At 35.4% G+C, this 10,628-nt stretch overlaps 3 protein-coding genes across 9 annotated transcripts in view; all 3 read left to right on the plus strand.

Moving 5' to 3' along the window:
* Positions 1 to 3,145: 3,145 nt before the first annotated feature.
* The window catches only part of LOC108975523 (synapsin-like), a 127,057-nt gene continuing 119,574 nt past the window's right edge, over positions 3,146 to 10,628 (plus strand). The window contains exons 1-2 of the mRNA XM_018944058.1: positions 3,146 to 3,179; positions 3,673 to 3,856. The gene's annotated coding sequence lies outside the window, so the exon portion shown is untranslated. The remainder of the gene's footprint in view (positions 3,180 to 3,672; positions 3,857 to 10,628) is intronic.
* Positions 7,413 to 8,816, plus strand: LOC108975526. 3 transcript variants are annotated; one of them, XM_018944065.1, is made up of 5 exons: positions 7,413 to 7,873; positions 7,992 to 8,072; positions 8,129 to 8,331; positions 8,399 to 8,552; positions 8,624 to 8,816. In XM_018944065.1, exons 2-5 carry the CDS (start codon positions 7,997 to 7,999, stop codon positions 8,794 to 8,796), a joined length of 606 nt encoding a protein of 201 aa, XP_018799610.1. In that variant the 5' UTR covers positions 7,413 to 7,873; positions 7,992 to 7,996; the 3' UTR covers positions 8,797 to 8,816. The 3 variants fall into 3 exon arrangements, with proteins under 3 accessions (XP_018799610.1, XP_018799612.1, XP_018799611.1); XM_018944067.1 differs by having other exon boundaries at positions 7,413 to 7,589; XM_018944066.1 differs by having other exon boundaries at positions 7,413 to 7,584.
* The window catches only part of LOC108975524, a 2,502-nt gene continuing 927 nt past the window's right edge, over positions 9,054 to 10,628 (plus strand). The window contains exons 1-4 of one of the 5 annotated variants that reach the window (XM_018944059.1): positions 9,290 to 9,516; positions 9,572 to 9,758; positions 9,939 to 10,019; positions 10,334 to 10,533. In XM_018944059.1, coding sequence (XP_018799604.1) covers positions 9,722 to 9,758; positions 9,939 to 10,019; positions 10,334 to 10,533 — 318 coding nt within the window. In that variant the 5' untranslated portion in view covers positions 9,290 to 9,516; positions 9,572 to 9,721. The other 4 variants (XM_018944061.1, XM_018944063.1, XM_018944060.1 and 1 more) reach the window with 4 other exon arrangements.

Consider the following 10,628-nt stretch of genomic DNA (forward strand, 5'->3'; position numbering starts at 1 on the left):
CATATCAAGAAGTAATTAATATACCGGGATATATTTTTTAACAAATAATTCCAGAAGTTTCTCAAATCCAACCAAAACTGTTGAATCCCTAGGAACCGAAAATATTTATATTTTGCATCCATTGTTAGAAGCTGTATAAAATATACACGTATACATATATATATATATAATACGATCTACTTGTTAGATACTGTAAGTGTAACTCAACCATTAACTACTTTTCGAAACTCAATCCACATTTTTGGGTAAGGATCAAAAAGACCGTCGCACTAGAGCTTGGCACAGGTTTTTTTCAAGGCGGCTTTTATCAATTCTAGGCAATTTCTAGGTRTTAAGTTAGAACATCGTCATTGCGGCGATGTGATCCTTTCTAATGGCTAGTAATTCAATGAACCTTTAACGTTCCACTCTCTCCACTCGCCAGACGACTTTCGTAACCCCATATGTTGAAGTCATGCACTTCTTTACTAGCTTTGAGTTCACTCTCAGCGAGCTCAAGGCCTGTATAGCAGGTCTGTTTCCAAGTGGATGCACATAAGAAGCTACTCTTCCAAGSAGTACATCGGCTGTTTCCTTGCTGCCTGCCACTTCTGCTTGAAAAATACTAMAGTCTGGTAGTCTAAAACAGAAGTTGAGAGCTTACCACAGAGATAGAGAGAGAGAGAGAGAGAGATATCAAATGTGAAAGTTTTCCATACAAGAACTTAATTCCGATCGTTCAGTTTGTTTGGCAGCTATGTGTTATAATGGTCTCCTATCGCCAGACCCGACAAATGAGCTGCTTCTTGAAGAGAAAATGACGTTTGCTAAATTTCCCAACAATATCATAAAAACGTATATTTACAGGCAGACTTATACAGCTAAATCGACTCAACTCAACATACTGATCATTTATATATGTATATACTTTATAAGGTCTACGACGCTTCCTTCTGGGTGTTACAAATTTCGTGACAAACTTAAGAGTYCCTGTTCAGGGTATAAAAATGTACCTATTCGAAAAACACGTGAAGTGTAAATTAAAAACMTGAACAGTTTTGGTTCGATTTATGCAATTTTTAGACAAAAGGATGCTCAAGTCAAATGCACTATTCGTGCAAAGTTTATCATTCWTATTTATTCGTGAAAGTTTCAAATGAAATTTAAAATGGCAATAAGTTCGATTTCGTCCATTTTCACCCTGTAACAGAAATATCCGTAGAATGTTATGCACTGAATTTGGTCATCCAATTAATCAAATGAATCTCGAGATATGCGTTTTCACCTGAAAGTGGGTGCGGCCACGCACCTCATTCCATTTTGATCTCGATTTCGTTAAGGCACTGTCCTACCTTCTCCAGGATAAAATTTTATGTCTCTTTAACAACCTCAAGAACATAACAATATGTATTTCTAGTAGATAGCGGACCTAAGATAAATATAATATATTCTTTAATGAAATAAAGGAACTCTAAATGTACCGCTACTTGGCTTTCATATTATTTTTACCATCCTGTCCCTAAAGCTCTCATTACAAAACATTTGTAGAGTCCCTATTAACTAGATTAACTCCACTAAAATCTGTCGCTAAATTTATATATAATATGATTACCTTCGTGTCACAAAGGATGGTTCGATTTGAATACTTACTTTCCGCTTGTTTTATGGGACAAAAGCATGGAAAGCGAAAACCATGGTAATGTTCAGACCCCAAATATTTACCGATACCTAATTACCTATTTCGGAAATTCTTTTTAACTTTTGTGAGGTTTCTTTATTTGTAAATGGCGAAAGTATACAATATTCGGTTGCACCCGGACATAGCTGTTCCTTATGTGTTTTAATATGTTAATATTCTCAAAATTTTGCATCCCCGTTTCTTCGCATAGTTATTTTTTCCAACAGGGTATTTTTCGAAATATAATATTTGTGTATGTGAAAGCGAGTATAAACAGTAGAGGAATTCGTTTTCCGCCCCAATTTGATCGAACACCAATAACAGATAAAATCGTTAAACAAAAGAGCATACCACTAGGGTTAACCGACATACACGCACACACATACAAAACAAAAACTTCGAACTCCATTCGATGCTTACGTGACACACGCTTCCGGGCATAACTGAGCAGCGTAAATTTGGAAAAATATATCAGCAGCACCCCCACCTACATGCGCCAAAACCATCCCACCACCCAACCACCCTTTTGCGTAGATAGATAGAGCGCTCAAAAAACCAAACACGTGAAAGGGGTTCGTGTCTTAAGCATGCTGTAGCGAGTGCCGCATAGCTTCACACAGCTCTCACTACTACTTTATGTTGACACGCGTAATATGTGCTCTCTGCTGTGGGGAATTCAGGAACTTTGAAATAACTTGACATGCAGTGAGAAAATTACTTACAACAATAGAATATGAAAACAGTTGGGGGAGAGAAGGTGAGAGCGCGAAAACAGCATTGAATCGATATGAGCAAACGAGCGTAAAGTGGGTGGTGAAAGGACATGCGTTGAGGGTGTGCGCAGATAAGGAGTATTTGGAACACATACCTAGTACCTTAGAGAGGTGTTGGAAGTAGCTGCGGCGGACAACTGGCAGCAGAGGTTGGTGGCTGTGGTAAAAGAAGATAAAGTTTCGAAGGAACTACGAGTTTTTACGAGTTGGACAGAAAAGTGATTGCATGTTTTGAACATAACAAGCGTCCTGATCAACACATTTCTAAATAGCATAACCAAGTCACGCACCAATTAACCGTTAGAAAGGCACAAGTAATCGGATTTTTCGACAGACACTAACCTGTCAAAATGTGGGTGGTAGCGGGCGTTTGTGAGAGCGCGGAGCGCAGTGCACTCTCTTCGTAAACGCTGCAAGCTCTTTTGCATGTAACGCTATTTTACTACAAATACGAGCAAATTTTTACTTGGCTCCGACGACTAATCGTAAAACCCTTTGCACTCAGTGAAAATTTCATCACCGTTGTAGACAGTTCATTTTCGAAAGAACGCGGACCGATTTGAGATCTCAAATATTTTAAAACACAATTTGGTTCAAGTTTTGGTTCAGAAATAGAAGAAAAATTTCAAAAAAAAAAAGAAAAATTTCAAAAAAAAAAAGAAAAAAAAATATTGTAGAGTTTAGTAAAAATTCAAAAATTATTTGAAAACCGTTAAATAATCAATAGAAAAATATATATAAGTACGAAAGTAAGTCAAGTGTGTATTGCCAGCAAATTTTAGTGAAATATATGTATGTATGTGTGTGTCAATACATACACATAAACGCATAATTTTGATTATCCTGAAGCGAAAAATATTCGACTGTCGAAAAATCGAAAGAACGACGAAAAATTCTGTATCAGCAATACAGCCCTACAAATATATATACATATACATATACATAGATGTATATATATATATATATATATGTATGTTTCTACGATTCGTACTACTCATAGTACGAGTATAACGTGCTTAGAGCGAGTGCACGCCGCAGAGCGAGTGAGTGATAAGCGCAACCCCTAAAAAGCGGTCTATAAACGAGAACAAAGCGGTACTTACAAAAATAAAAAAAATAAAACACAAAAAAATATTTAAAAATAAATAAAATAATAGAAAAAAAATTAAAAAAATAGAGAAAAAGATAAGCAAAAAAGTTCTGTTAAGTGAAAAAATCGAATCATTACGTTTACGTTTTCAGCATAAGCACGCTAAGTCAAGGCGAAGCGCAACAACAACAGCAATAGCAAGTACAAGCGATTAACGCATTAAGCCGTTGCAAGAAGAGTCGAAAAACCTACTCACCTAATTTTGCCCACAGGATACATACATACATACCTACAAACACGCACATACGAGCGCACCGTCGCATTCGGCCATCAGAGGTGAGTGTTAATTGTAAATCGAAGGCAGTCACGATTAAATGTCATTGATTCATCTAATTTTAATGATGTATGAGCAATACGCTGGCAGCTCGTGGGACTAAGCGCTTTAGTGTCCTTTTGACTATTTCACATTTTCTTCGTTTGTCTATTGGCTATCTGGGGTGCAGGGGGTCATTGATCTACATATATCACTCATTGTTGGTGCTGGGTTTCTTACAGCTTGTTACGTAACTAGCTTGTGGAGTAGTGGGAGGTGGTGTGATATGCTCGCAGATGACTTACATAAGCATCGCAAGCTATTCGTATACATATTATATAATATAGGGATGGCGGGTTGTCACCTCGATGGCATCATCTCCGATTTGATGGGTAAAAATTCAATATATTTTTTATTACAAGAAAGAAGCAAGTTGGAGTRTGTGTGGGTGCAAAGATGAGTGAATTCTTGGAATGACGATATGATGATKATAAATAGGCGAATGCAATTAGAATTAAATACATAGAAAGGGTGATCCATTTTGAGGTTCCCAAAGAAAAAAACRCATAACCGGCTAATTTAATGGTTAATGTTTACTGCCATTCGAGAGAATATTCTTTGTCATTTATTATTTTGAAGATTATCTCGAAGCGGAATWATCCGCATAGACTTTAGACTTCACGTATCCCCACAGAAAACAATTTAACGGTGTGATATCACACATTCTTGAAAGCCAATCGACCGGTCCAATACRTGAAATTTTCTCACTGAAGTGTTCTCCCAATAAATACAATGATTGAAGCGATGAGTGGGAAGTGGCGCCGTCTTGTTGAAATATCAAATAGTCAGTTATAAATGGTACATCTTGAATCTCTTCAGGTTGATCTTCATCCCAAATGCGGCAATTTTGCTTATTTATACACCCATTGAGCCAGGAATGGGCCTCATCGCTGAACAAAATTTGGCTCGTAAACGTCGGATAATCTTGGCACTTTTTAAGAGCAGATTGAGCAAAGCGATGTCACTTAGGAAAGTCGAGCTTCTTCAGTTCTTGCACAATCAATATTTTTTACGCTTTCAATTTGAGATCTCAACGTAAAATCCGCCAAGTCGGCGCTGTATCAACTTTCCGCGGCCTTCGTGTACACTCTCAGCTACTGTTGCTATATTTTCTTCACTGTGTGCTGGAGTCGGACTATTCGATCAAATATTATCCAATAATCAATTCTAGATCCCTAGATTATGGTGTTGCAAATAGTACGCTCAGTAAGTTTTTCAGGCGTAAATCTTCCACAATGAAATGTCAAACAATACTAAACAAGAATAACATGTCAGCTTGAGACTACTCACGCGGTCTGCGACAAAAAAAGGCTATTGAAAAAGTACCTTTACTTGGTTCACCCGTTAGTTGATTATATTATCAACGCTCAGACTTTCTATATTTCAGACATTCAATCAAAGTCTGATAATGGAATTTAAAATTTAAAAAATATATAATATATATGTAAATATGCTACTTAATTTTCAAATGTTTGAATTGTGAAGCTTCTAGATATCTAAGACAGATTATAAATAATGATGCACARAAGCGTAAAAAGTATTCCAGTGACTCCCTCATACCTACTTCCCTGGACTTACTGCAAATATCGTCGTTACTTATGCCCATCCGGCTCGCATGTGGTGGTGGTATGTTGTGACCTTTAATTTAAGCYCATAACTGTCCTGAAGTCCTTTTGAGATCGTGTGAGTGAAAAGTATGCTTGTTTTCCTTCGAATCTATTAGCCTTTAGGAACATACGAGCGCACACCGGTTTTAGTGACTTCCACATATCCTTTACTGGTTTGGTAGCCAGATGGATGGAACTTTCGGCAATTTAGTAGCTAACGAACGAGCGGCTGGTCAGTTGTCTCTGAGCAYCTGCAAACATTTTTCCGTGAMGTGTTTCTGTGTGTGGTGCAAGMCGAAAATGCAGCGTGCGTTAGAGCAGCGGTACGCGTTTACATTCGGTGTGAAACTCGGTAAATCTGCGACAGATTAGTTTGATATGATCAAGCACGCTTACCCAGATGTTGCTTTAGCTAGAAGTGGGGAACCAGGCCTTTCTGGAGGGCCGGGTAGAGGTCGTTGATGAAGACCGTGTTGGGAGACCTGAGACAAACACCGACAAGGTGACTCGTTTGCGCAACGTTATGAACTCAGACTCAGAGCCCTTGAACATGCGCAAGGTGTGCGCTAGATGGTCCCAAAAGTGCTCACGGACGAGCAGAAATTGCGGCGAGTAGAAGTGTCCCAATAAAATTTTAACATGCATGAAAGGAAACCTCAATTTTTGAATAATGTACTCACAGGTGATGAGTCATGGGTCTTTTTGTTTCCTTGCCTGAAAAATCCGATGAAAGGCAAGCATTTTGAGGTGACAGAGGGGATCCAAGCAGCATGTACCTCGGCTTTCAAGGCTATTCCGGTGAATAACTTCCGTGACGCGCTGCATCGACGCAGAAGGATCCTATTTTAAAAGTTGTTGAAGAATTGAAACGATTCAATTGGTTCAATAAATTTTTTTAAATCGACTCAGTCCTATCACTTTCCGAACAAACCCTCTTTTCCAATTTGAGGAGAGTTCACACTTAATTTTTAAGAGTTAAATTTGACAAAGAAAAGTTGGAATTAGAAATTCCGAATTCTAATGCAAAATAAAGTTTTCTCTGGGTCTGGCTTCAAATCGTTAGTAAAGCCTCCAAAAACGCAATGTAGAGTTTCGCTCCATTTCGAGAAAAAAATATCCGATTGCGTGGTAATGTTCGGGTTGGTTGTCTTCGAAATCATCTGAGTATAGTCCCAGCAAACTTACTGTTTCGACGGGGTCGGATCGAAGGGAGTGCAGTACTCTGGGCATGCAAAGAGGTGGTTAGGGTCATGCGGAGACATATTGCACACTGGACGTTGTATGTCGAGGTCGATTCTGAATTGTTAAACCCGCTATAGTATCTAATTACCGACAAAACATAAMTTAACTTCTTTTTGTTGTATCAAAAAAATTAAATAATTACCTAAACATATAAAAACCAGCTGTTAATAAAGAATCCTTCAATTATTATATGCTGTTGTRATTTACCCAAAAACAACAAAAATTTAAATGTATTCTAAACTTTCAATAGCTTAATTCAAACCAGATTAATGTTGTGCTCATTTCGACTAGTATTTTTGGTAGGTATTTTGARTACCCGGAAAATAAAAAATATTAACTATTTAAACTAACAGATCGTGCTCATCAGGGATAATTATCTCTGGTGCTCATGTTTGACACATTTATTAAGGACAGTCTTACCAACTTAGCAAAATACATRTTTTTTTTAAATATCTTCCAACCGGGGAATTTAAATTACAATTTTCGTGTACTAACAAAGTTATGGAAAGTATCTTGGAAGTATTTTACGAAAAAATAAATCATAATTTTTTAGTTTTTATGACATGAATTTAAAAATAGTGGAACAAAAATTTCCTTTGTGGCAACAGCAGAGTTAATATCGAGGTGGAAAAATATTCACCATATAATAATTTACCTTGCCACATTACACCACGAGCAAACAAAAGAGTAATCTCAAGAGAATTTACATTTCAGACCATTGTTTACACTACACAGATCAATAAACAGTTCTAAAGTGATATTAATTTTAATTTATATATAAACATTACGAAATATAAACAGTRCTACTAAGTTCGTAAATAATTTGTGATAAACGAGAACAGGTGCGGTGAGCAGAATCAGCAATAAACCTTATGCCAGCGTCGAAGGCAAATAGACGCCTTGGTTACAGCATTTATAATTTGTGATATATAAACAAGTTTTCCAATATACTGATGTATATAGTGTCTAATTGTTGCAACTAATTGTGTACTGTTGCATTTTATTGAATGTTTTGAGCATTCCAAAGACTAAGAAGTTATTTATAAACCTTCTGTTTGCAAACAAAATGTATATGCAGAACACATCATGAAAACCATACCACCTTTTATTGATATGTTGAATTAAGTGTGTGTGAGTACATTACATGGTTGCATTGTGATACAAGAGAAAACTTTAGGAATACCTTACCAATTATATTGCAATATAAATTTTTTGGTTTATATACAACGAGTGTAACGTTAAATTTCAGAAAATATGGATTTAAATGAAAAAGTGGAACAACTTACCAATGAAACAGCAGAACTGCGGAATGAAGTTACACAACTCAAAGGTAAAATATTTGTTTCATTATTATTACGATTCTCATATTCTGTATTTTTCGTGTAGAATCGTTGACAAAGCAAAATCAAACCATAATTAGGCTCATCAAAGAACAATGTCATCTTCTGAGAAAATATGAGGAGAAAAAGCAGGATAGAAACTTTTGTACGCAGAAAGCGAAACAATTTCTGAACATATTTCCGATAAATTCACAAGACGATTTGGAAAAGGCTGAAGAAAGCATAAATGACGAAAATAAAGGAGAATGTGTGAGTTTTAAATGCAGGAAATAAATAAATGAACCTTTAGTAATTCTATATACACACAAAAATATAGATTGCACTTGCCAGAGCACTATTAATGCCCGGAAGTTTTAAAAAGAATTTGAATAAGATATTGGGTTGTGATGTCATTCTGGACTACAACGTTGATGGTAGACACAACAAAAAACGCATACAAGATTATCCGAAAATCTTGGATGTGCTCTTTCGTAAGTAACAAAATAAAAACATATTTTTTCCGTTAATTCTACAATTATTTTATTTCATTTCTAACCTGCAGAAGCCACAACAAGAGAGGGATGGAATTACAAGTACTTTCTGGACGACCTTAGGAATGGTTTTAAGTGCGCCAAAAATAAACATTTCAAATTTAATTGGGCTCAACGTAGAAAATATTCTGAACAGCCATCAATTAAAATCGAAGAAGTTTTAATACCATTTGATAATGAATAAAAAGTGCTGCTTGAATAAAATCTTTTTTTTTTTATTTCTAATATTTCAACTGGATAAGAAACAAAGAAGTTTTATTGTGTATTTACAAAATAGTAAGATAATGAATTCTTTCTAATTAACTTCTTATATATCATGCATTCGAGATTGCATAGTCTGTAGACGGCATAAATGTTATTAGCTTTGCGTATATGTTTTGTGGCAACACCGAAACATTAACTGATTGACACTTTTTCACCTCAATTTGTTGCTGTCAAATATTAGTTCGCCGGGCGAGTGTTAGCTAAAATTTATGTGATTTTATAATTTTTAGATTTGCATATTGAAATGCGAGAATTTGTAAATACATGTTTGAAACGAGAAATACTGTATTGAAATAATTCGCCATATATAATCATATATTGTTTTGGTTACTGAATATCAAAGATAAAACTTGTCGAGGCACGCGAAATACGCGGCCCTGAATTTGCTTATATGTACGAAACTACGGGTAATATTGAGGTTTTTGTTCAATTTGGACAACAATTGTGCGCTCGTAATAGTTATGGTTTTAATTAAGTGGAAAGAAATATATGTGGGGCGGTGTAGCCGAATTATGCACATCTGTGTCTCAAGAAAACAATTGTCCCTACAACATAACTACCACACTTGATACAATTTGCTTTGCGGAGGGAGTTGTGCAAACAAAATTAATCCAAACAAATGCAGAGATTATCGTAATTGGTGATTAACAGCAATTCATAATTTTGGAAAAATTATTCATGAYATGAAATTATAGAGCTCAAAATTTCTTTATTGAATTGCTGTACCGAAATCTATACCATTGAAAGCAGCAAATAAAACAGTTGTGATGTGGTAGCCGTAGAAGTATCCTCCAAAGAATTTTGAGGAATGTTTCGATATTGACAAGTCCTTATCCGGTTCATATATGCGCGTTACATTGACGGACAAACTTTTACGATGTCGTGGGTACAAGGAAAACATGTTTTGATTTATATTGACCGCCTCTTAGTTTAACAGTAACAAGATTTATTAGTTAAGCGGGGCTTATTTTGATAAAAAAAAAAAAATATTAGCTAAACTTTTTCTTGCTAGATACCGTTTAATCTTTTTAAGTGATTCCACAATAAAAACTCCGATTTCAGAAAACATGGATTTAACATCTCAAATGCAAGATTTATCAAAAGAGATGCAGGAAATGCGTGCCGACATACAACAAATAAAAGGTAAATAAAATTATTTMTATTATTAGACAACAGCTAAAGATCCATTGAAGTGTGTTAGAAATAATTTTGTTTTGAAAAAAAAGGTTTTCAATTTATATAAGCCACAATTCTTAAAATTATCTGATAAATTATGAACTTACCTACAATTTTGAAAGTTAAATTTTTTATAAAGTGAAAAATTGAACGAAATTATCACAGATTTCTTCTTTCTCACAAATTTCTTTTAAAAAAGATTCAATGGGTTTTTAACATTTTATATTTATGTTATAAYGCATGTTTACATTAGTTTTTCATAATGTATTGGATTTCGAAAGGTTTTATGGAGCGGCAGAATGAGGTAATAGATGAGTTAATGAAAGGACATCAGGAAATGATGAAACGCTTGGTGAAACAAGAAGAAGAGGCGGAAGAAGAGAAGAACATCCAAAGACCTGTTTTTCCACTAATGACACAGGAAGATTTAGACAATGCCGAAGCTTTTATTGGAATGGACGAACGAAAGAAAGAAGAAATGGTAAATAATTATGATAATATAAAGCAAATTGTTCAAGGTGTCGTGTGTGAATTTGGTATATTAAAAGTACTTACAATAGTCGAAAAGTATATTAT

Source organism: Bactrocera latifrons, unplaced genomic scaffold (assembly GCF_001853355.1).
Source record: "Bactrocera latifrons isolate USDA-ARS-PBARC rearing strain unplaced genomic scaffold, ASM185335v1 scaffold_66, whole genome shotgun sequence".
Classification (NCBI taxonomy): Eukaryota; Metazoa; Arthropoda; class Insecta; order Diptera; family Tephritidae; genus Bactrocera; species Bactrocera latifrons.